The sequence below is a fragment of the Manis javanica genome, chromosome 1 (assembly GCF_040802235.1).
Source record: "Manis javanica isolate MJ-LG chromosome 1, MJ_LKY, whole genome shotgun sequence".
NCBI classification, from domain to species: Eukaryota; Metazoa; Chordata; class Mammalia; order Pholidota; family Manidae; genus Manis; species Manis javanica.
In genome coordinates this window covers 7,197,454-7,224,231 of record NC_133156.1, presented here as the reverse complement: position 1 = coordinate 7,224,231, position 26,778 = coordinate 7,197,454, and the positions used below count along the sequence as shown (strand labels likewise).

At 43.8% G+C, this 26,778-nt stretch overlaps 1 protein-coding gene and 1 pseudogene across 1 annotated transcript; both read left to right on the top strand.

Moving 5' to 3' along the window:
• The first annotated feature begins 11,987 nt into the window (after positions 1-11,987).
• On the top strand, positions 11,988-12,678 carry LOC108395698 (presenilin-associated rhomboid-like protein, mitochondrial pseudogene; annotated as a pseudogene).
• A 4,871-nt stretch (positions 12,679-17,549) lies between these two features.
• Positions 17,550-23,454, top strand: GJB2 (gap junction protein beta 2). The gene is made up of 2 exons (XM_037017199.2): positions 17,550-17,713; positions 20,748-23,454. The coding sequence occupies exon 2, from the start codon at positions 20,770-20,772 to the stop codon at positions 21,448-21,450; it is 681 nt and encodes a 226-aa protein (XP_036873094.1). The 5' UTR covers positions 17,550-17,713; positions 20,748-20,769; the 3' UTR covers positions 21,451-23,454.
• Positions 23,455-26,778: the final 3,324 nt, after the last annotated feature.

Sequence of the window (26,778 nt, the reverse complement as noted above, 5' to 3'; positions counted from 1 at the left end):
ATTCTTCTATGATAGGTCTCTTGGTGACAAGTTTTCTCCATGTTCTTTCTTCAGAGAGTGTCTTGATTTCCCCTTCATTCATGAGTATATTTTGCTGGAATTAGAATTTTTGATGGACTTGAAAAATATTATGCCATTCCTTCTGGTGTCTGAAGAAAAATCCCCTATAATTTAGATTGTTTTTCCCTATAGACGAGGTGTTGTTTTTCTCTGGCTACTTTCAAGATTCGGTTCTTTGCCTTTGGTTCTCAGAAATTTAATGCTGATGTATCTTGGCATGATTTCTTCAGGTTGATCCTGCTCAGTGTTCACTTCTAGAAACTGTGGGTTTATGTCTCTTGCTACATTTGGGGAATCCTCAGCCACTGTTTCTTTGAGTGCTTTGAGTCCCGCCCTCACTCTCCACTCTCTCTGGGACTCCGGTGGACAAAGGGCTTTCATAACAGCAGTACAGGACCTGACACTCTTTCTTTTTCTTTTTTTTAGTCTATTCTCTCTCTTGTTCAGATCAAGTGTTTTTCGCTGCTTTAGCCCACTGATTCTTTCCTCTCTTCCATTTTTCTGGGGTTGAGCCAACCTATTGAACTTTTTACTTTAGTTATTGTGTTGTAGTTCTAAAATTTCCATATGGCTCTTCTGTATATCTTCTATTTCTCTGCTGAGACTTTCTATTTCTTGCTGGGGCTTTCTATTTTTTCATTTGTGACAAACATGTGTGTGGTTGCTCACTGAAGTATTTTTATCATGACTGCTTTAAAATATTTGTCAGATTATTCCAACATTTCTGCCATCTTGGCTTTAGCATCTACTGATTTTTTATTCAGTCTGAGGTCTCTTGATATGGCAAGGGATTTTAGGTTGAACTGTGGACGTTCTGGGTGTTACAAGACCTGGATCTCATTTAAACACTCTGCATTAGTCGGCTTTCTCTGAGACCGCCGGAGGGGGAGGGGGAAGGGGCGGTGAGCACCACTTCATCACTGTCAGGTGCAGGTAGAAGTCCAGGCTTCACACGTGGCCTCCCCTGACACAAAGGTGAGGAGGGGCTTCTCCTACCACTGGGCAGGGATGGGAGTCACAGCACCCAGTGCAGTCTCCACTGACACCTCGGGGATGGCCTCACTACAAGTGGGCAGTGGAGGAAGTCCCGACTCTCCACTGGGCCTCCTTTGATGCCAACCCAGGGGAAAAGTGTGGGGTCTCAGTATTGCTAGTTGGAGGTGGATTCCAGGTCCCCACACATTTTCAACTGACACTACATGGTAAGAAGGGCCTGGTTACCACCCAGTGGGTGTCCCAGCTCCCTTCTTGGCCTTCTCTGATGCCACCCCAGTGGGGTGTCAGGGTGCCTCATTATGGTCTCACTGAGTTAGAAGTTGAGGCTTGATTTTTGACCTCTGCTAATGCCAAGATGGGGCACAATTTTTTCTATATTTGGCTAGAGTAAGCAGTCATTGTCGAAGATTATTCTGTCTTGCTAGGCTTCCCTTGTCCTGGTTCTCTGGATAGAGACAGGAGACTTTTCTCAGATTATTTTTAGTTTGGGGTGGGAGGGGTTGTCTGAACCCAGTAGGCTTCTTCAGCTCCAAGTCTGGGATTTATGAGGCAAAAAGCACACTTAGGCACTGTGTATGGGACCCAAGATTCCTCCCTGGTCTGCTGCATTCTCTCCACCTTTCAGAGTCTTCTTATGTTTATTTTTATATAATTTCCAGGATTTTTAGTTGTACTTAGCTAGAAGAATAGGGAAAAGCACATCAACTCCACATTGCTGGAAGTAAAAGTTTCCTTTTTTTAAAATAGTTTGAACAGAAATCAACGGACTCCATATGTTGCAATTAGCTGATATTTTAAAGTCTCTTTCATCTATTGGTTCTTCTCCACCTTTTTATTTCCTTGCAACTTTTTCTCAGAAACTATGTCATTCGTCTCCTAAAATGTCTCACAGCCTAGAAGTTGCTAATTGCATATTCATAATGTCATTCCATATGTTCCTTTATCCTTTGTGTAGGTTGGGGAGGAAGAATTTTCCTCTACCTGGCAAGGTCCTTCTAGCTGGTCTAAGAACCACATTGACAGGAACCACATTCACAGGAGAAAGAAACCCACAAAGGTTAATTATATACAGGGAATCCATACATATGAGATTCCAAAGACCGTCAGGGAAAATGAGGTATGTATATATGTCTTCCTGACCTAAGAAGGGGGTTAGGGTCTGGGAATAAAAAGGAAAAGGGGAGCAATTCACAGGAATGTGAAAGAGTAAATGTTTGGTAAACAAATGTTTACTGGGCCACACAGACACAATAGGACAGAGAGAGGCATTTGAATGGACTTTGCCACATTTCTCCCTGTCTACCTAGGTCATATTATGATGTAGTTACCTAGGGTGAGACTGTTAGGCAGGAAAATAGATATGAGTGGGGTGGAAAGAGAACAAGGCCAGTAAAGCCCCAGAAAGGACTCAGTTAACCAGTTAAAACTAGAAAGCCAGAAGAGACTCAGAGTTAAAGTTAATCAATTAAAGCTCAAAAGGTCAAGAGCAACTTGACCTTGAATGTTTGAATATTCCCCAGGTAAAGAGAAGTATCTGAGCACAGCCCATGTCTTCATTGTGTCAATTAGGTCATTGTAAGATTTACTCTAGCCTGCTAAAGGGCCCATCTATAAACAGCATAATAAAGACAGGGAGATCCTACCTTAAAGCCAAAATTGCATTTTGAAAAAACCCAGGAAGTTTAAGAAGAAAGATTTTTAACATACTCTTTAGCAAACAACCACAAATAACTCTGCCCACCTTGGCAGAAGGGCAGACAGTCTTGACTGATATGCTCCCAAACCAGGAAGCTGCTATCCTGGGAGGGGGCCCAGAGCAGTAAATTTCATGTGTCTCATCAAAGATACCTGGGACCACTTAATAAGTACACACCCCTAGCCCTTTGTCACATTCCTGAAAAATCCTTAAACAGGGAACCCCCAACCTTTCAGGGTGCTCTCCCTTCTCAGAGGTTGCCCACACTTTCTTTCTAAGCAACTTTAAATAAAACTTTTACTCTGCTTCACTGCTGTGTTTCTGCCCTTCAATTCTTTGTTGCAGCGGGGACAAGAACCGAGGAAAACACACAACACCTCTCCCCCAACAAAACCTCTTTTCTTGAAGCAGGTCCTCTATCTAAATCTTGTCTATGCAGTCGGGGGGAAGGTCAAAGTTTCTGAGTCTTTAGGGCCTTGATTTTTTTCAGCTCTGACATAATCTGCATGCCAAGGTGGCACATCTTGGGGTTGCCTACCCTGGCCCCTACATACAGATAATTAGACTTAGAAGTTTTAGCAGATTTTTTTTTTCCTGCAAGACTGCTTTATAGGCTGTGTTGGATACTCCCATCAGGAGGCACAGAATGTCTGGCTATCTCTCCATGGTGCACTTCCCCATTGATGACCAACCTCTAGCTCCTTTAATTAACTACAGGTTGCAAAATGGATTTTGTAAGTCTGGAGAAAGGAAATCCTGGTGCAAAATGCCTCTAAAAACTAAAAAGTCAAAGGGAGAAATAAAGTTTAAAACCCGTTTATTGCTCACAAACTGCACTCCTGAGCCATCTCTCTCTCCTGCTGCAGCAGCAGCAAAACCAGCCCTCCCCCCACCTCCCAGGTACAGATAGGCCCTCCTTGCGCAGGTAATTACCCATTGATATGGAGATGAACTTTCAGCCACTCCTGAGGAATGCCTGTTGATATGCAGATGAACTAAAACCAGGTGTGATATTCTGGAAATATTACAGTCTTACCCACCTCCACCCTCTCTCTGGCCAGGGCCACCCTCTCCTTTCCCTGCTCCCTGGGGTCACTCTGGATGTTTGCTCTCCTGTGTTCTCATTGCTTCCTACTCGCTGTGGGATCCCGTGCCACAGGGGATCCAGCCCCCTTCATTGTGCCCTGGAACATGTCCCTGCACACAGTGAACACCACTAAATGTATGTGGAATTAATTGGGAATTTGCATATTAATTCTTTCTCTCCCCACTTTGTGGCAGAGCTGCTGGGAAGGCAAGATGGCTCGTCAGCTTGCCACCAAGGGGACCTGTCCCTAGCTTCCTGAGCAACTTCCCTAGTCGCAGAGCCCCTGTTGCTATGGCTTCTCCCACCCCCAGGAGCACTCCGGTGAATGCAGATGGAAGAGCTCAGCGCCGGCCAAGGCCTTTTCAGGTCATTTTATGGGGAAGGGGCAGAATGCCTGGAAACCATTCAGATGTCAGGACAATGGGAAAAACTCACTGAGAAGAGGAATTAAATTAATTGTGAAACTACAGACAAGAATCTGTTGAGAGATATCACTACAATCTCAAAGACACCATCATGAATCACCCTCAGGAATGTGAAGGTACTTGTTAACTTGTTGAATCATTTCTGGGTATGATTTATTAGACAGACCCTAAAATAAAAATTTATTTCCAGCTTTTTTGCTAACGTAACTTTTAAATTTATGGATTTAAGATTAATGTGCTATTTTAAATTATAGTTAGCACTAAGCTGTAAGAATTTCTTTGTATGTTCTGTTACTCATATTCATCTCTTATTAACTAAGAAATTGGTTTCCTATTCAAAACATACTGCAAACTGAGAGAGCCTCTTCTGGTAATTAGTATCCTAATCCTCCACGCTCAGAAAATGGAAGGTTGAAGTCAAGTGGGGAATTGAATGTTTCTGTCTAGACTTCAGCCTAAAAGACACCAATGAATGGTCCAGAATCTTCTCATGGAAAGGTGACACCCAACACTTACCAAGAACTAATATTGGGTTCAGCACAGAGAGGTGCTTTTAGTTGAAAATTTGCCACAGCCTCTAACCTACCTATGAGATGCTTGGGATCTGTCATATTGTGCCTCCTCCCGATACACCCCAGTTCTAAGACAAATCAAAGATGGATGCCCCTCAGTTGGCACTAACATTAACAACATAAAGCTCTTAAGTTTCTTCTGAAGCACATCTGTCAAGACAGTACTAAGTCCAGCTACAATATCCGGAGGACCAAATTAACATAGACTATAGATCACAGGTTCCCAGAACTACTGGATCAGTATTTCTGGTCCCACAGCCCAGGAATTTGTATTCTTAACAAACTTATGAGTTGATTTTTGTGCAGCCAGCTTTGTTCCAGGTTCCCATGGACGAGGCAGACTTGTTGAGGGTCAGCACCTAAGAATCGCCTGGTGAAGTCATTTAGAAGGTGCCTCCCAGGCCCAGCCCATAGGCTAATTTGTGGGGAGGTGGGGGGTCACATCCTACCATCTCCCCCAGCCACCCCGATGCTGGCTCCAGAACACTCACACACACAGCTCCTTGGAAACAGCTTCTCTCTCTGAAACAAGCCCCCTCCAGATGCATCTGTAAAAGCAGTGCCCTGTCAGCCACAGCATGATACAAACTGTGTATGCGCACCGTAGGGCTCAGCACTTGAGTCCATCTGTCAGTGTCCTGCTCCCCAGGGGCGAGCAGGCTCTGCACGATCCTTCCCTGCGGGCCTCCTGTTCTGCTGGCCTTCAGCCCTGCCTCTTGGAGCGTCCTCCCCACCAAACTACAGCACTCTCCTCACAGAGAGGCCACATTGCAGACCTCTGATAGAGACTTCTCAGGATCCACTTTCCATCTTTATCCTAGTTAGCGCATCCTTGTCTGCTTCCTCTGGTGCCACAGCCCTCATTTCTTGTTCTGCCAGCTGCTCTACTTTGTTTTCCTGTGACGATCTTCTTTCTCCTTTTTTTCAAATTGTTCTCCCTTATCTGCTCTGACACAGACAAAAAGTCAGGAGCCAAGCCAGTGGCAAGGTGAGAAGCCAGTGTCCCAGCATGCCCGGAGCGGGAACGGCAAGCCTTGGATTCAGAGACCAGGCTGCAGAGACAGGCACCTGGGGCAGGATGCAGTTAATTTCCATGGAAGTAGTTGTTTCAGTCACATCTTCCCCTGAGGATGGAGGTAGGTAGATTCAGGCTCCAGCTGCTCCTATTCCACCTCCTACTTTCTCCTTTATGCCAAGTAAATCTTGTTCAATTGGAGATCCTAATTTCTCCAGCAAATGTTGCAAGCCAGGCTTCTGAGTGTGCTGAGGTAGGCATTGCACATGATGGGCGTGTTAACCCTCATTTCCCAGATGAGGAAACAGATTTAGAAGCTGAGGTGTTTTGCCTAAGGCCATATAGTTTATAAGGGAAAGAGCAAAGCCTCAGTGTCACTGACCCTTTCCCCTATCACACTGCCTGGGAGTGATGGGGAAGTGGAAAGGGTGTGAACACCAAGCCTCAGTTCTCGAAGGCATTTTCCCAGATGCTGTGCCATTTTCTGCCTTCAAATGCTACACCCCTGTGCAGAGACCTGGGGAGGTGGGGGGGCAAAGGTAAACAACGTCAAACTGAAAGTGACCTGCAGGGTTTGACATCAGAAGCAGTGACAAGTACAAACATATATTTTAACCAATATAGCAATTATTTATATTAAAGGTCATGATTCAATAAAAGAAAATTTGCACTGCTCAATGAGGACAACCTTAGAAGGCTATCATAAATAAGTTCATGTAATAGATCATGTGGAATAACAAATATTTCTAAAGTTTTATTAAATGATATTTATAAAAAGCATTTAGAAAGTGTGATCAGAATTTTTAACATTATCTACTGCACAGTTCTAAATAATCAAGTAGGTTATTTCTGGTTCCAGTAATGGTGGGCTAGCTCATCCAGGACAAACCTGACTGCTGAGAACAGCTAGAGAAGTTGGAATGTAAACTGAACGTTTGAAAACATCAGACAGCCACCAAAGTAGCAAGGACTCAGAGGGCCACGATCCTGGACAGAAAAGATGAGCAGAGAAAGAAGCCATTTTACTCGCAAGACATTTGCCAAATTTGCAAAAAACACAAAAACAAACAGCCAAGAGGCTGAGACTGAGCAGGGCTTCTGGCCATGTCCCAAGGCAAGTGGAGTGAACGTTGGCATTCAAAGCCCACCCGAGAACCACCCTTTTGGTTCAGACCCCCAAAGTGCTCGGTGGGAGTAGACACCCACACTCACCAAGACTGAGGCCAAGCTTTGAGCCAGTGCAGTCTCCGGCTGGACTGAGGCTACTGCACCAACCATCACTACCTTCCAGAAGCAAAAATGAATGCTCTCCAGAGGAAGGAAACATCAGCCTGTACATCTAAGTGCCACGCCCAGATTCTTCCTGCCTCCGGCCACAGTGCCCAGCTTGAGCTCTCTGTTCACTTCTGGCACCTTGAAGTGCTCACACACACACCCGCACCCACCATCTGCAGCCCCAGCTTCATTTCTTTCACCTAGCAATTTGTCAAGATTTTTTAATGATATTTTCTTGAGAATAATTATATCTGAAGCAGCAGAAGAAACTTCTAGAATAGGTCCTATTGACACATTGTCAGAAGTCAAAGTCCTCTGGACAAACCCTTGAACTCAGTTTCCAAATCTCTTTAAATTCAAAATACATATAGTCTTAAAGTTTTTCCTAAGTACTGAAGGGATGGTTATCAATTACATCTTTATCTTTTTTTTCTTAACATTTCTATAAGTAAAAGTCAAAACTACCGATTTTCTACTTATTAGAAGGTTCTATAAAACATCTGGAGGAAGAAATTAATACTGGTCTCTAACCCAGAGCTCAAAGAACTCCCCCTCCATGCTTCCTTCCCATGACCCCGCACACCTATGCCACCATGCCATCTTTATTTCAATTTAGTCCAGTAATTAACAAGAAAAAGTGAAGGACACAAGAAGTAAAAAGGATACAATTTCTGAAAATAAAAGCCTTAGGAATCAGTCAGTGAGAAAAATCCTCTATCAGCCACTTCACATAATGTGCTTAATGAGATGTTTATGAATTTGTAAAACTATTATAAGTCTGTTGGCAAAGTTGCAGAAAAACAGGCCCTCTCATTTTTAACAGGAGTGTAAAATTGGCTCAGCCCTTATGGATGCCAGTTGGTCAATATCCATCAAAATTACAAACCCCCATAACTGTTGAACCAGAAAACCCACTTTGAGGACATTATCTTATAGAAGTACATGTATGTGGAAAATTACATATATACAAAGTTAGTAATTAGAGTATCATTTGGTATGATGTATTGCTTCAATGTTACTGAATTTACCAGTGAGACCATGTGACCCTAGAGTTTTCTTTATGAGAGAGATTTTAGCTACAAATTCAATTTTCTTAACAGATATATTTCCCCTCTTATTTTTGTGTCCATTTTGATAAGCTGTGTTTCTCAAAGCAGTTGAATTTATTCATTTCAATAAATTATTGGATTTACTGGCATAAAATTATTCCTAATATTTCATAAATTTTTAATATCCTTAGGATCTGTAGTAATTTCTCCTCTTTCATTCCTGAAAATGATGATTTGTTTTTTCTCTTTTTCTTTTGATTAGTCTTGCTAGGAATTTTATAGACTGAATCAGGTTCCCCCAAATTCATATGTTTAAGCCATAACCCCCAGTGTGATGATTCTTGGTTATGGGGCTTCTAGGAGATAATTAGGTTTAGAGGAGGTCAGTAGTTGGGACTTCAGGATGAGATTAGTTCCCTTCTAAGAAAAAACTCCAGAGAGCTTGATGTCTCTGTTTCTGTTACATGAGGTAGAAAGCACGAAGGAGCCATCTGCAAGCCAGGAAGAGACTCTTCACCAGAAGTTAACCAGGCTGGCACCTGATCTTCCAGCCTCCAGACCTGTGAGAAAATAAATTTCTGTTGTTTACGCCACTCAGTCTATGGTATATTGTTATGACAGCCTGAATGGATGAAGAAAAGGAGTTTACCCGTTCTGTTAATATTTTCAAAGAACTATACCAACTTTGTTTGATTTGTCTCTGTTATTTGTTTTCTACTTCATTGATTCCTTATCTTTAATATTTCTTTTCAGTGCTTACACTGAGTTTCACTTGTTCTTTTTTCAAGTTTGTTAAGGTAGAAATGTAGATGATCAAGTTTAAAACTTTCTTCTTTTTCTAATATACACTTAAGGCAAAAATCTATCTCTTAGTACTGCTTCAGGTTCATCCTAAAAATTTTGATATTTGTATTTTCATTTTCATGCCTTTTAAATATTTTAAAAGTCTCTTATGATTTCTTCTTTTACCCATGTGTTATTTGTTTAATTTCCAAATATTTTGTATTTTCTAGAAGGTAACTAATTCTGCAAAGGTCAGAAAATATACTCTGATTGTATTCATTGAAATATATTGAGTTCAGCATGCTTTCTTTCAGCAAACATTCCGTGTGCACTTGAAAAGAATGTATATTACACAGTTGCTGGACATTAAATATAAATGAGTCAAGTTGGTTGATAAGATTGTTTTGATCTTCCATATCCTTACTGATTTTGGGTACATGTTTTATCAATTATTCTGGTATTCTAACTATGAATATGAATTTGTCATTTCTCCCTTTGGTGTTTTAAATTTTGGATTATATATTTTGGAGCTGCTATTTATTGCATACACATTTAGGATTGATTTATGGATGAAATGACAATTTTTCCATTTGTAGTTTTCCTTAATTATGGTTATCTCTTTGTTTTAAAGTATGCGTTGTATGGTATAGTCACTCTGGCTTCCCAAGGACTTGGGTTTGCAGTGTATATGTTTTTTCCACCCTTTCACCTTCTAACCCACCTGTGAGTCTGCTTCTATTGACTGTTTTTCCCTCCTGGTTATAATTCTCATTTTCCTGTTTCTTCACATGTGTTATAATTGTTTACTCAATGTTGACATTGCATGTAAAAGAATCCCCAGGGGCATTTTGTTTGTTTTTGTTTGTTCCAGTGGGTACAAGTCTTTTTTCCTAACAGGTGACTAGAATGAGGATTTGAGCATTCAGATTTCACTGAGTCAAACTGACCTGAGACTGATGTAGTGTTGAGGAAGCCGAGTGCACCCCTGATATCTAATGGAAACAGGGACATTTCCCTTGCCCTTAGTCCGGCCTCAGTCCTACACCTCCACGGTGGAGTGGCTAGTCTCTTTCATCTTGTGTCTGAGCTTAAGGAGGTTGTAACACAGACATCAGATAATTTTCGCTTACCTTGACTTCAACTCCAGCCCCACTCTAAATTTCAAGCACTGTGAAATAGCGTAACTCTCTGTGCTCCAGCTTCACCTACACCATCACTTTTGTAGTCACAAAAGATCGGGAGGGGGTGAGTGTTGAGCCAAACAGTTTATTTTTACATTTAAGTCACCTCTAAATTCAAATCCCTCTGGCAACCCACACTGTTAGTAAAGTCTTGGCTGATTCCTCCTCAACTCCATAAAGCCTCTTCATCTGCGGAAAGCCTACTTCCCCACTTTCTCACAAACTGGGCAATTACCCCAAATATGGAAGCAGCTGTGGCAATCTGTTCACCACCACTCCCTGTAATTCAGTTCACCAAAGTTCACTCTGTCCATTGTTCTTTAATAACAGCCAAAGAAAAATATGATTTTTATTTTAGCAGGTTTTTGTTGTTGTTACCATTGTAATAAAGGTTTCTGCATTCTATATCCTAATTGGAAACAGAAGCCATGGTGTTCTCCCTAATAGCAAAAGATTGGAAGCAATCCAAATGGCTACCAGTAAGGGATTTTAAATTAAATTATTATATAATCATATAAAGGAATTCTATGAAGCTGTGTGAATGAGGAAACTATTTGCTTGCACTGAAAGATTCTCATGCTATATTAAGTGAGAAAACCAAAGTGTAGGACAGTGTGTACAATGCTTGACCTTTTGTATAAAAGAGGGAAGAAACACCACCTATTCATATAGATATGAGTCACATATAGATTCATATCACATTCACATATATAAAGAAATTATGAAAAGACATAAAAGAAATTAGTGAAAATGGTTACCTCATTGTTTTTATTTTTTAATTTCTTAAATCTTAAGATCCAGTCAACATCTATAGATTCTCCTCATGGAATTATATAATAAATAATCATAAAGCATTTGGCATACTTCAGGATAAAAAGTGGATAAATGATTAACACAGTGACCTTGCATTGGATTATATCCAGAGATTCCTTCATTTATGTTTATGAGTTTATGTGTCAGTTCACAACCTAAATTAGTCATTCAAATATATTACATCTGCAGCAGTATATTTTTCCCTTTGGTAAATTATAAGTAGAGACTCTCTTTCCAAAGCCTGATGCCATAGTATGCGATGTCAAATAGTCTATAAGAAATAATGAATGTTCCTCATCAGATGTGATTGAGATGATGATACCGAGATCTGCCAGACTGACCAATATCATCTCCACCAGTGGTACACTGTATGTGCAAGACCCTCACATCACTGAAGAGACTAGACCCAACCTCAAAATCCCCTACAAATGCTAGTTCATTTCAAAGGCAGTTGGGAAACAATAAAAAGCATATGCTTACTTCCTCCTCTTCCCCAGAGCCCACCAGTCTAATCCATACTTTTGAAATTCTCAGTTTGGTTCTTTAAATACATAATCCATTAAAATAACTGGTGAATGACTTTTGAGCATACTAGGCATCAAACCATTATATATATACCTTTTAAGACAAATACTTTTATTAAGTTAGGAAACGTCTAATCAAATATCAAATGTTGCTATTGTTTCTCATCCATGCCACAAACCCAACATACTAATCAGAGGCGAGCACTCACACAGCACTCACATCAGAGCAGAGCGCTCACACAGCCCTCAGGTCACAGGGGAGCGCTCACACAGCCCTCAGGTCACAGGGGAGCGCTCACACAGCCCTCAGGTCACAGGGGAGCGCTCACACAGCCCTCACACAGGTTTTGTTCAGTCTCATGTAAAGCCTTTGTTTTTTATGTTGGGTCTACAGGCTGTGTATTTGGGTCAGCTGCTATTTGGTAATATGAATCATGGAAACCCAGGGTCCAGATTATTTTGGTGGTATAAAAGCTGATTAGTTGGATAGCATAAGACAACAAGAGGGAGACTTCAGAAAGGATATTAGCAAGTGGCGGAATACTTCAGTGATGGCCAGCTGACCGTGACAGGCATCATAGCTACAAGTGTTTTTGTTTTCTGTTTGTGGGGAGTACCTTCTCTACAGAGGACAATGATCAGATAGATATTTCACATCCAATCCAGCTTCAAATGTCCTGTGTTCTCCAATGTTGCTGTCAACATTCAGTCATTTCTCTTTGTTTCACATGGCAGCAGATATGTATGCACTGTGGAGCTTCTTCTCTAGCCTAGTGAACATTCTGGGCCAAGAGCAGTTCATGGCAGTGTGCTTATCTACAGGCAAGATTTCCAGTTTTGTTAGTTATGTGTGTAAAACTGCCACAGGAAGATATGGGCCATCACTTTTTGTATTGAGCACAATCATGACTATCCTTGCTCCTGTCTGCACTAAAATCCCAGAAGGGAGGCTCACCATTATCTTCCTTCCAATGTCCGTGTTCACAGCACGGAATGCCCTAAAAACCATTATTGCCGTAGATACAGCAGGAACAATCCTGAGGTGAAAATTTTTTGATCATGCAGCACACCTTGGTGGAACTCTTTGGAGTATGGTGTACTGCCTATGGTCATGAATTCATTGGAAGGACAGGGAGCCTCTAGTGAAATTCTGGCATGAAATGAGGACTAATGGCCCCCCAAAAGGAGATGGCTCTAAATAAAACTGGGGTTAGACGATACTGCGGTGTCTGGTCCATACTGCTGAAAGCCCCAGGAACACATCAGCCCCAGAGTGACCACATCTCTACTCCTGCCTGGGAGACACCCAGCATCTAGCTTTCCCAGTATTTTGAAACTTGTCCCCAGTACATATATTACTAGAAAGTGAATTATGACAAAGTTGTGAAAGGTTTATATCTCTAGTTTGTTTGTTTTTTTTAAACCACTTAACCCTCACTAAGAACAATCATTCTGATGTTTTCTATTCTGTTCTGTTTCATTTAATTTTTTTAAAAAAGGAAAGAAATTTATCCCCCAGCCTACTAACAAGCTCATGACAAGCTGCACTAGACTGTAAGAAAAGATCATCCACTTCCACTACCTTCAGAGTATGTACGATTTACAAAAACTTCCTGACAAGCCTTTTTACTGCCACCTACTGTACCCTATGGGTATTGCAAGTGCCTTTTTTTTTCCGGCAGAAATTTTTTAAGTATGAGATTAAACCAGAGAACTCTGCACACCAATATGTGCTTCTTCCCCCAAAGTAGAAATGACACTGAAACAGGTTTTGGAGACATTTAGATGAATAGCTAACACAAACCCGGTTCTGAATTCTAAGACCAAAGACTTCATATCCAATTCCCAAAGAGAGCCTCTCCAAGTCAGAGAACATCCTACCTGATTGGGAATTCAAGAGCAAAACTGACTCTGTAATCAATCAGTGGTTCCAGAGAGAGGCAATTTAAATTCAGGACATTCTAGACTCATATGTCATGAAAAGCTGTCGTAGTCTACCAAATACAATATAAGCAGGAATCGTTGCTCTATAGCCTCTTGTCAAACCTGTGCCTATATATTTTTTCCTATTAAAGCAACTCAATATGAGTGTTTTCAAAACCTCAACTTACTCCACAAGCTCTTCAAGATGATATAACACAATATTGTTGTGACACAAACTAAAATGTAGAAATCACTTTGTTACTTTGTGAATGATGCAGAATTTTCATTTTGACATGCTACCATGGCTTATAGAATTTAATTTTTATATTCAATAGAAGTAAATTTTCCCTATCAGTTTGCCTAGGGAGTTATAGCTTTGCATTCATTTCTGACCAACATGTGCTTTTCATGCAAATATATTTGGAAGGATCTATGTAATTTCTCCACAGTCTGCTTAAATAATCATAATAGGGCTGCACTGATGTATTTACAGGTAAGGAAAATTGAGTAAAACCAAGGAAATCAATTTCTTTTACCACTGCTTTGGAACTGCGACACATTTAGCAATTTCAATTTCCCAAAATGTTTTATGTGTGAATATAAGAATAGAATAAGGAAAACATATAACAGTGCTAGTCATAACTCTAAAGCTAATATTTTTATGAGATGCCTTTAATTTGAAAGTGAAGAGAATAACAAACCTTTTTAAAAATTCTGTGAGTACAATAATGGAATTTTCCCTAAATGATTTGATATTAACAATTGTCAGGTTACATAAGTGTGGTGTGGGTCAGTGATGCAGAGAAAATTTGTAGTGAAATTTTCTTCTTCTGTAATGATTACCCACAAAAATTAAAAAGGATCACACTAGGGTCACTCCTGCCTTAAAATTATAGTATTATATATGTCATTATTAATTAGCCAGGATGCCAGGCATTCATTATACCTTAAGTTTCTAATTGCTATTTTGAGGAGGGCTGAATTTTCATTTTTTTCCAATTTTTAGTATGATTAATAATTCAACAGCAAAGTCAAGGAAGCAGGTGTAGGCCAATAGCTAATAGCTGTAATAATGGCTAAGAGATAGTCAATGGTTCTAACTTGTTCTAAAACTGCCAAGTGTTAGGACAGGGGCTCCGTCCGCTCACAAGTCTCCTCTTGTACTGAGATATTTTCTGCTGTCACATACATGTGATTTGTGAAATGTATCTGAGACATTTTTTATGTACACTGGGAGCATCCTTCCCAGGGGGAATTCAAGGGGCTGCCCCAATAGGCAGCTGCAAGCAATCATTCATTAAAGTATATTAAGAAATAATATTTGCCTCACACTACCTTCCTGCACAAAAAGATCTTCTTTCCTTTTGGTCTATATATAAAACAACTGTCAAATTAAAATACCAAATAGCTTTAAATATTACCATTTCACCTAGCAAGTGCATCACTTTAAATATCTGCATAAAAGTTTCAGTTCAATTATAAACACCTGGAATTTACCTGCTTGCTACTAAACATGTATGTAAAAACATTACTCGTAAGTATCTCTGACACTCAGAGGTGACAAGGTGTGGCTGTAAGAGAACCTTATCAGTTAACCATCAGTAGTCACTGGATATGTCTGATCTTCCTCAGGAATCGCTCTGAGCTTCAGTCAAGACCCAGGAGATACCAGAGTTTTTCCTATCAAAACTCTTTATTTCAGTCAAAAACTATTCCCTATCTTGTTCAGTGCCTCCAAGTTAATAAGACAGAGGTGTGCCAATCAAGCTCCGTGAGCCCTACCACGCTGTGGGGCTGGGCAGGCAGGAGTGGACAGGGATTGCAGTGTTAACAGATGAAGACATGTGAAAACAGGCAGACAAAATAAAGGCTTATTTTCAATGTATTGGCTTATTTAATTTATCAAGCTTATTTACCCTACAAAACTTATCAGTGTAAAGGCTTATTTAACAATGTATTGCTTTGAACCAAAATAAATCTATTAATGTGTGGTGTGATCCACTAATTGTATATATGTCTCAGCTCTTACGGAGATAACTTCAAATACCCAAACTTGAGACCCTTTTTCCATCTTTCTTTTTTTACTCTACTCTCAAGGACAAAAAGTTTATATGGAAGATTTCCTGTCCTAGTGGAATCCAAGTCTGGTTAGGAAGAAAACACCAGCACAGAGGAAAACAACAGAAATCACACAACAGAATGAAATCGAGTGCTGGATTGCAGGTTAAGACTTAAAGGTCAGCTCTACATCCTGAAATACAGAGTGGCTGGGATGTACCATAAGCAGCCACACACACTAATTATGCAAATCAGAGAATAAGTCAGGGGAAACAAGGAAAAGGAAGTTGAACACCAACCTATAATCATGATACAGACACAAAAACCTCAAGGAAAATTTTTCAGTGGCGAAAAGTGAGGCCGCTTGCAGTCTCCAAATCACCTTAACCAGCGGCTTCCACAATGTAGTCCAGACCCTTCCTTCATTCCAGCCCAACCAGGACTCAGATAAACTCCAAAACATCCATTCCTCTGAAAAATCTAAATGGAGGAGCCCCCTCAAGCTCCCCACCACCCACCCCGACGCACCCCCACCTCAACTCTGAGGACGTCACTGCACTCCAGCGGCTTTGCCATGTGCCGTCTAAGGCGCCACCTCAGCACGGCCTTCAGATGGGCCACGAGGGCTTCCGGCAGCCCCCCGGCTCTGTCTCTCCATGAGGGACGGGCGCTCCCTCATAGACCGAGAAGGCGGGGCGTAGTGACCACTGGGCAGGACTCACGTTCCCGTACAAGGTCGCTCCCGGTGGCCCACGGCGATGGGGCGCCAGTTTTACAAGGAAAAGTCAATACATTCATGCTAATTGTGGCAATCACGGTAAATTCACTCTGAGGTGAGATCTGCCCTGCCAGGATGAATCATCATCTTTACTTAACCTAAACTCGCCTATGTAAAACCAGGCGGGAGAGCAGGCACGCCTGCGCCCCCACCCTGGGTACCGAGCGGGCAACACACACCCAGGCTGGACACAGTTTCCGCAGGCGCGGCCTGGTCTTACCATTTTAATGCTCCATCCACTTGCTTTATGAATACACACTTTCTGTCATCTCAAGACGTCAAAGCACACGACCAGATGTGAACAACGAGACCCCATAATCCGAGATCAGGCTGAGACGCCCGGGCATCTCCCCTGGAAACCCCACCGAAGCCCCGAGGGGGCAGGCGGGAGGGGGAGCCGGCGGACTGCGCGCGTGGTCTCCCTCTCCCTTCTAAATAAACAGTGCCTCCCCCGCCCCAAACTGAGCAACCTGGAGACTTCTCCACTGTGGAAGGAGGAGGCAGAGAGCAAGACCGTGCGGAGCACCGTCTGCTGGCCACGGGTGGGGGGCCATTGCTGTGCAGCGCCCGCGGATGCGCCCGGGCAGCCCCGGCGGACGGGGCTTCCTCCCCCGCCCCAAGCCAGCCCCGTGATGGGGTCCGATGGACTCTCGAGGAGGCGTTGGTTAGCTTGCCCGTGAGATTCTGGGGGAGAAAGCAGCAGGGCCTTGGCCCCACTCGTGGCGCCTCCCCCTGGGAACCCAGATGCCAGGGGCGCGCGGCGCAGAACCTCTTGGCACGCGGACCTCGGAGGCCTGTGCTTAAACCCTCACACGGTGGGGAACCCCTGTTTTTCCCATAATTACAAAAATGTGAATCAGAGCTTTGTATACAATCGTGCTCTTGAACCGGTCCCGGTAGAAATAACAATCACAGCGATAGCCATCCTTCAACCCTACCCCCTCCCCCAAAGCACAGGGGGCACAAGGGGCAGGGGGCTGGGGCCCCGGGCGTGGGGCAGGGGGCAGGGGTCTCGGGCCCCGGGCGGGGGGCAGGGGCAAGGGGCTGGGTCCCCGGGCGGGGGTCAGGGGGCATGGGGCAGTGGGCTCGGGCCCCGGGCGGGGGGCAGGGGCAAGGGGCTGGGTCCCCGGGCGGGGGTCAGGGGGCATGGGGCAGTGGGCTCGGGCCCCGGGCGGGGGGCAGGGGTCAGGGGCCTCGTGTCCCGGGAGGGGAGCAAGGGGCAGGGGGCACGGGCCCCGGGCGGCCGGCCGGGCCGGGCGGGGCGGGGCGGGCGCGGGAGCCGCCCCCTCCGTAAGTCTCCGAGGAGCTCCGCGAGGAGGCGGAGTGCCTTGCAGTTAAAAGGCGCGCCGGAGGCGGCAGGGGCTGCAGGCCCGCAGCGTCCGGCGCGCTCGGCTCTCCGCGACTCCCAGCCAGCGCCCGGGAGGCCGGCCCGCGACCAGCCGCCACCCGCCCGAGCGCCCCGCCGTCCTCCCTCGCAGGTGAGCCGTCGGACCGCGAATCCGGATCTCAGCTGGAGGGCCGGCGCCCGGTTCCCACCGCGCTAGGGGGGCCCGGACGGCCAGGGGCTGCGGGACTCCGCGCAGGCGGGACGCGGCCGCGGGCTGCGGGACCCGGCGCGGGGGGCACCCGAGTCCTTGGGCTGGACCCCGCACGCGTTGAGATCCTCGAGCCGTCTCTGGATGGGACGGCGGGCCTGGCGTGGAGGGCAGGTGGTGAGAGGGAACCTCAGGAAAGTTACTCGGGCCGAGTTCTGAAATCCCAACCCGCTGCTCCGCCGGATTCGCCGCGACGCGACGCGGAAGGGGACGTGGTGCCCGAGCCCAGAGGCGGTCGTCGGGTCGGGCGGGGACGCGGTGACAGAGTCCGGGAGGTGGTCGCCGGTCGGGCGCCAGGCGCGGGGAGGGGAGGGAGCCGGGGGCAGCGCCCCCCAATGTGACTGTGAGAGGGTGACCAGGATTCCTTCGGGGAAATTCTCGCACGGCTGCCCGGTCCTTTAATTGGCCTAAGGCTTAGCTTAGAAAAAAGGGTTTCGTTGGTGAAGCAGGAAGCCCTCGCTGGAGGAAGCCGACCTTTACCTGCCGGCGCCTCTGCAGGAAAGGCTCCAGGGGGAGGTCCGTGCGGACGGCGCTTGCCGCTGCCAACAGGGGCTCGCAGCCCAAGTCCGAGTCAAGATTCTTTCGCCTATCTTTTTTCCCCAAATTGAAAACGTCGTTTGCCGGTGATATATTCCAGCTGGAAGGAGAGCTTTAGGACACTTGCTTACCGAGGAGGCCGTGCGCACTGAGAGCCGTGGCCTTAGCGCGGTAGCAGGTAGCATAGGCCTGCCGTGGCCTTCGCGGGGAGAACGCCTTCAGCAGCAGTGCCTCCAGCTTCCCAACAGCTGGACACGAAGACCAGCGACTCTGGCGCTGTGTGGTGTCAGCCATGTCCCCATTTGCCAAACTAGTGTGCAAAGCCCACCACGGGTGGACTCCCGCGAGAGTGGCGGCAGCACTAGTAAAAGTCCCCCGCCAAAAAAGCAGGCTGTACAAGAAGCTAAGGGGGGCAAAGAAGACCTGCTGCCTTTTCTGGAGCCTGGTGATTCACCCAGTGCCTTCCCTGCAGAGCAGAACCAGCTCCTCCACTGGCTGCTGGCAGGGCTCCAAACAATTGTTGGTGAAGTGGGCCAGGCAGCAGCCTATCTGCGACCCATGTACCAGGTCAGGAAAGACAGGACAGCAGCCACTTCTGATTTGAGTATTGACAGTTTTATCCTGCTAGTTAGCCCATCTGGGCCTGTTACCCCATCTCATTTGGGATCAAATTTTAATTTGCTCTTTTTCCCAAAAGGATCTTCCCAAGGTAGTTGTGGCTCAACCAAGAGCTTTCAAAAACAACAGTAATACAGGGCTTACTGCAGACTGCTTTTTTCTTAACTGATGGTGATCAGACTGGTTTCTGGCACAGTGTGGGACCAGTATTTAGGACTAGGGAGGAGGGCAAATGCGTCAGACCGGCCCGGACTTTTAGTCAGTTGTACTGATGGAACCCATGGCAGTCTATTTCCGCGAGTGTCCTGTTTTCCACTAAGTGCTGATGGAAAACTGAAATGTCTAATTTCATACAATGGCTTAGTTAAAATACAGACTTAGGTTGTGCTGTTGAGGACCTCCCAGACAGTCTGCATTCGAAGGCTTGGGGCTGAACCGGGACTAAAACAGGTTTTTCCAATGATGTTTCTCTTTTTCAAGTTGAGAAAGGCTAAATGTTTCCTTGAGTGTATTTCAGTCTTATGTAACTTCTGTGTCCATGACTCTTCAGCATGTCTCTGCTGCCGCCCCTGACCAAGGTGTGGCACTGGATGGTTTCTTGATGCCCTGATGAGGCACAGTGATGGCCATTCATCCCAGCCTGCTTAGGAAGTCCACTGGGATATAGGACCCAACTTGCTCAAAATGAGGACAGCATTATGCTTTTAAGTAAGAAGGAAGATTCACCACTAGCTTAAATGTGCTAGAAAACAAATTACTCATCAGGATGGGAGAAGGGGGTTGATTGACTCAGATGAAGTGTAGCTATGAACAAACGAAGACAGACACGGCCTGGGTTGAAGAGAAGGCCACTGGCCCGTAGGAGACCGATCCACATGCTTCTCCAAATCCTCTTCAATAAGTAGTACATTACCCCAGCAAGCTTCAGTTCTGACCTCCAATGTAGTGGCATTAACTTACAGGGCCAGTAATTAGGGAATCGCTGAGTTAAATTTTCCGCCATTTTTCATAATGTGCCTCTTTAGAAACACTTTTAAATTAAAGCCATAGCCACAATAAAAATGCTCAGTTGCAACTTATCAAAACAGATATCCCTGAGTACTAACCTGGCAATCACTCACAGCATGACAATAAAGACTACCGATCCATACACAAAACCTAGGCAAAAATCCATCCTTTTCATTCTAACTGGGAGTGCCTCCATTTTAAGCTTGACCATTGGTAACAGTCATGTCACCGCTACATCCCAAGTCTGTGAAAATTCATTGAAATATTTTAAGTGAAGTGGCTCTGCAGGAAGACTGCTGGTTGGCCTTGAAGGCAGTGCCAGTCTCAGCTATCAGTCCCAGTGGCACCACCCAGAACTCAAGGCTCACCAGCAGATGCAGCTGGTGCCTGCCATCGCTTGTGCAGAGTGGGCAAGACCCAGGGGGGTCCTGTGGAGGGCTCATTCATCACTACTCAGTGCCTTTAGGTTAGCAAGTTCCTGTGCTTGTGGTGCCCCCCAACCCCCCACCCCCCACCCCACACAAGTGCTTATGTGCTGAAGATTGGGTGAATTACTCGGTGAAAAAGTACGCTTTACTAGAGAACACGTTCAATGTACGTCCAATCCAATGGCAAACTAAGGTGGTTTTGTTTTTACCTTTGTTGGTGAGGTTGTGTAAGAGCTGGTGTTTGCTCAGGAAGAGATTTAAGAGAACTCTCCCAGATTCTGTCCTGACTACACACTCCCTTACTGTGTTCATTTTGTCTTTTCCAGTGCAAACTGCCCAGAAGAAAAAATGGATTGGAGCGCACTGCAGACTGTTCTGGGAGGTGTCAATAAATACTCCACCAGTATTGGAAAAATCTGGCTCACCGTCCTCTTCATTTTTCGCATTATGATCCTCGTTGTAGCTGCAAAGGAAGTGTGGGGAGATGAGCAAGCCGATTTTGTCTGTAACACTCTACAGCCTGGGTGCAAAAATGTGTGCTATGACCACTACTTCCCCATATCACACATCCGACTCTGGGCTCTTCAGCTGATCTTTGTGTCCACACCAGCTCTCCTGGTGGCCATGCATGTTGCCTACCAGAGACATGAGAAGAAAAGGAAGTTCATTAAGGGAGAGATGAAAAGTGAATTTAAGGACGTTGAAGAGATCAAAACCCAGAAGGTCCGTATAGAAGGGTCGTTATGGTGGACCTACACCAGCAGCATCTTCTTCCGGGTCATCTTCGAAGCCGCCTTCATGTATGTCTTCTATGTCATGTATGACGGGTTCTCCATGCAGCGTTTGGTGAAATGTAATGCATGGCCCTGTCCCAACACAGTGGACTGCTTTGTTTCCAGGCCCACGGAAAAAACTGTCTTTACAGTTTTCATGATTGCAGTGTCTGGAATTTGCATATTGCTGAATGTCACTGAGTTGTGTTATTTGCTAATTAGATACTGTTCAGCAAAGTCCAAAAAACCAGTTTAACACATAACCCAGCTACTAGTTAAAACACAGCATGAAAAGGAGCAGGCAGTCTGTGCTTAGCTGTCAAGGCACAGCCACCAGCACTTCCCGAGATAAAGATTCTTACCTTAAAGCAACCGTTTGAAATCCCTGTAGATTCCAAGTAAAACTCCAGATGCCTCCAAAGGAGCTCTACTCTCCTAAAGCTTCAAAACAAAGCATTAATTCTATGCCCACACTTATTTTTACTAAAAGTAGTGCCAATGAAGCCCCATGCTGGTGGGGTTATGGGTGTTAGTACTTTCACATTTGAAACAACCAATGTGGGTGTTTTTCTCTTTCTCTAAGGAAAGAGAGACACCAGGTCCCGGGAGGATCCCGCCAAGGTTTGGTTGGTCTCCTTGTTCCCTTTGCCGTTTTCCCAAACTGAGGATAAACATAGAGAATCTCATTTCTTCTACTTGCTTTGGAAGTTTTAATCTGTAACGATGGACAAGGTTACCTAATGCTTCAAACTGTTATACTTTTTTTAAGTGAAAACTTTAAGATACATTCTTTTGATCTACAAGATGTTCTAATAACCTTTATATGTTCCTCCTATTTCAAAGACTAAATGGTGTAAAATTAGGAACTATCATTGAATTTAAAATATGGCCTCCTAGTTACAAACAATTTGGAATTCCCCAAGATGCTGTCCACTGTGGTATGTAGCACATAAAAGAATTTCAACCTCTCTCAAGTGAGACAAACTAGAGATTCTCAGTGAAAGCTTACACTAACAAGTGGCCTCATTTCAAAAATTTAGGTAATTTTGCATGAGAAATACAGACTGGATGTACCACAGCTGCTACCAAGTACAGACTGGCTCAAGACCCCCTTTTTACCTAACAATGTTTGCTAGTAAATGGCAGGAACACTGATCTCAGGAGATTGCTTGGGAGTATTTTATTGCCACAGTACAATTTAATGGTGCAGAACAATGGGGGGTGCGGGGTAGTTGCTATGTTTAAAGAACCGATGGAAAGGCTGGACTCTCCCCTAAATTCTGATGATTAAAAATGAGTTTTATCTACTTCAAAAGTTGTTTGCTTCCCTCTTCAGCATCCAATTGTTTTAAGTGAAAATAGAATTAATAGATTTTTAAAAATAGAAAGTAGAGTTTAGATAAGTAGCAATTCTATAAGAATATTGAACCCTAATATTATCATTATGCTTGACATGGTTTCCAGAAAATGGTACTTAACACACTTCAGTGAGGGTACACGTCTTTCTGTTGCCGAGAATAGCATTGTAAAAACATTTTGTAATAATAAATAATAGCCTTAATTACATGATTGTAACTAAAATAATTTTGTAATGTCCCAAATGTCATTTAAAATATTAAAATATAATTAATTCATATAATAGTTGTTTAAAATCTATTACAGTTTTAATAGAACAGCAGATTTTAATTTCATCTATAGCCAATTTTGTATACGTATGTAATATTTTACATATTGTAAAACCAAAACGGGTAGGTCACCAGGGTGTATGCCCGCCACTCTGAGCTTCTTCTGCTCCCATTATAGAAAGTTCTCTGTCCCCAGAAAGACTGACAGGGAAGGGAAAATGAAAGAGTGTGTCTGCCCTTAACCCATGCTCACCTATAGCAGGCTTTTGATGAACACAGGCGCAGTGTGGCGCACGGATTTGTGTGCGGCTTGGAGAATGCTGAGTCTGGTTCACGTGACCAGATTGGCTCCTGGAAGAATCATGGAAGCTGACACTTTAAAATGTTATTCAGTTGAAACCACAATGTTGTTCATGTGAAACCTTTATAAGATTGTATGTCAATGATATTTTAATTTTTTTACAAAATGTTATTCGAAGTGAAGGTTGGCTGAGGCGTAAGAAAAATTCTAGAAGGTGTCTTTCCTATGGGATTTTCTTTCTATGTATTGTATGTAACCAAAGGTGGTCTTATGAAACTGCTTTTTATTCTTTGGTGCCCACTTCCATGGGAAATAAACCTGATGGGTCAGCCTGTCCCTGTGTGTGTGTGTGACTGCCAGCCACCCCCAGCTCACCTACCTGGCCCTCCGGCACTGCCCCTCACCCCCACCACACCCGGGACAGCCAACAACAGCACATCCTTCCCAGGAGCCTTGGCCCAAGGACTACACAGCATTCGACACATTAATAAAGATGAGTATTTTTTGGAGAACCGCATGCTTTTTCAATGGATTTTAAAGGACAAAAACCAGTCAATTTTCCTCCAGATGATAGAATAGGAGTAAGAAACAGCCCCTAGCTACCTTCCAAAATGCTCTGCACATAGCTTGTTAAAACAGCACATGATTTTGTAAATGCATATGTCTAACTCTTACAAGCTATGAAGATTGTAAAGGTTCAAAAGACCAGGTCAAAATAAGTACAGACTGCTACCAACCACTTGTTAAGAACTTTCAGAAAGGTTTGGCCACATCCCTGAAATTAGAGCTTGAACTCTGAAAATAGTAATCCTGAATATATGTTTATCAAGTCATCAACTTACAATCTCTACTAGGTAAGAAAAGCTCTGATTTTTTTTTTTTTTTAAGATTCTACCAAAGAGCTCTGTGTGATGTTGGCCACATCAAGTCCTCACACAGGCTGCCTTCAGGAGGGGCCTGGTGCTGGCTGGACATCCGTGTGTGTGATTCTGGATGCCCAGGACACAGTGGGTACAGCCCAGCTGCTGATTCTCCTTTGCATGAGGTTTATTAGTAAATTGGGAGCCGTGGTCCCAAACAACTTTCCCTTGAATGTGCAACTGTCAAAAGGTGGGTCTCCGTTGGTATGACGAGATCAGGGTCTACTCAGGGGGACAGCTGTAGACCTCTCCAGGGTGGGCTGGGCCCAAGCTGTCTGTCATTGCTGAGGCTGACCTAATGGTCAGCTGGAGGGCGGCAGGTAAAGGGTTGAGAAGGGTCTGTGGTGATGGACAGGAACTCATTTATTTCTCCAGACTTCATTTTCTTTGTCTCAAAATGAGCTTACTGAATACTCCCCAAGGTTAATGACAAATAAGATGATTTATGTAAATGCTCTCTACATAGTAAAGCACTAAGTAAAATATTTCCATCATCTGTTTTCCTTTAGATAGATCCCAAGCTGGAAAACTGATAGCTGGTATTATGGATAGGAGTAACTCAAGCAAAGCTGGAGAAACTGAAAGGTTGAGAAAAATGCACATTTACACAAAGCCTGAAATAAATGCAACATGGGGAGGAGAGACTAGCTACATAAGGTGGGAGAGGAATGGGTGGTTGCAAATACATCAACGCAAAAAGATAAAGTGAGGACAACTATGTTTACTCTGTAATTAGAGAAAAAGCAACAGTTAATAAAGAAGGATTCCATTCATCTAGTTAGGGCCTCTAGAATCTTTACACACATGTTAACACACCTAAATGCAGGTATGTGATCTCATTCAGTCCTCACACAGCTCTGCGAAGTGTTGGGCCTTCAGAGAGTCATCTTTCTACTGACTGGGTGCTGAAGGGGCAGCTCGGGGGGATGACAAACCACACTCAAAGGACAATAGCAGGTGGTCCTGCGCACAGAATGTGGTCTGGGCTTCTAGACTCCCCTAGCACATTTCATTCCTGAAACAGGTAGCTGACACCACAACTGCTCGTGTTCCCCAAAATCTATCAGGTTGAGGAGGCAGTCCCAACTTTTGGAGGCATTCCACTCCATGCCTTGCACACCTCTACTTTCTCATCTACTCAGCCAATATTTACTGAAAACCAGCTGATTGACAGGAACTAGTGGGCACTGGGACTGTGATCAAAACAAAATCTCTGCCTTCATACTGAAGAGGCCAACTATAAACAAATACTGCAGACAGTATATGCTGCAGACAAGCACAACAGAAAAGTAAAACAGCAAAAGGGAAGAGTGAGGCCATGAAGAGGCAGGTGGTATGGACTGTCCAGGTCCTCTTGAGCCCGGGAAGCATCCATCATGGGCTGAAACGGGTCTGTTTAGAACACCTGCCCTCCAGGGCTGCTCTGCCCTTTGGTGCACACACAGTCAGTCCACATTCTACTTGAGATCCAAGTGCAACCCCAACGTTATTTTCCAGCTCCACAGCTCCACATTCCCCATTTGCTCATTCATTCATTGATTCAGTATTAAACAACTACTGTGTGCCAACCTACCAGGTACAGGAAGATAAGAAAAAATAAAACACATTCCCTAATCTCTGGCAGTCAGCTGTGGTAGCTGAGCCAGCAATTTCCAGGCTCCCCTTGAGGAGGAGATATACTCTCTGGCACATCAGGGTTCCTTAGAAGGGAGATGGTACCCAGTACGAAGAACAGCACCCCAGCATGGCCATGGATGGGCAACTGGTCTAGATACAGCCTTATTACAAAGTGGTATAATTTTGAGTCAGCCTTTTGATGGCCTTATCGCCTTTCTTCATTTTCAATTAAAAGGCCACCAATGTGCTTTATTTACCTACAGAATGAATATAAAAAGGCATTTGCATTTAAAATTAAATACAGACATATATAAAAAGTCTCAAAGTGAACATCTCACTTCACAGCCCTGCTTGGAACTATGGTTGTAAATATCTTGATGTATCTTTTCAGTCTTTTTCTGTGCAATCACAAATATTTATATACATCTACATGCAAATATACATTACCATTTTTGTTTGCTTTTGTTACATAATTTCTTCTGTGATAGTTTCTCATTTAGTAATACGCCTTAGAATCTTTCCAGGCCAGAATGCATAGGTATAACATTTCTTTTTAACAGATGTACAATATTCTATAGAATGACTGAGTCATGTTATTTAACCATCTCCTTGTTAATGAACAGTTGTATTGTTTCCAATTTTTCACAGTGAATATTCCCCCTCCCTTCTCTTTAAGATCCCCCTGCCTTACCCACTCCTTATCAAACCAGATTTTCCCTTTGTAGTACATGCTGCATGAATTTGTCCAATCTGAATTCAGGACTTCATACCTTCCCTGTTAAATTTCATCTTGCTGATTTTGGCTCATCCCCGTCATCCAGCCAGATTTTTTTTTTTTGAGCTCTGTATTCAGTTTATTAGCAATTCCCTCCAACTTTATGCCATCTATCAGTTTCATGAGCCTGCTTTCTCTGTAGTCAGTTAAGCCAATAAAAATGTTGAATCTGGAATGTCACCAAGGATTTTCTTAGAGTTTGGCATCAGTTCCTTTACCAACATCATCTGAGTTTGGAGTTTTAAGGCTAAATTTACTTAGCTACATCCAGTTCACAAGTTTTCATCTTAATAGTAAGGATAGTATGACAAACTTTGTGAAGTATCTTACATTATGATTTCATTAA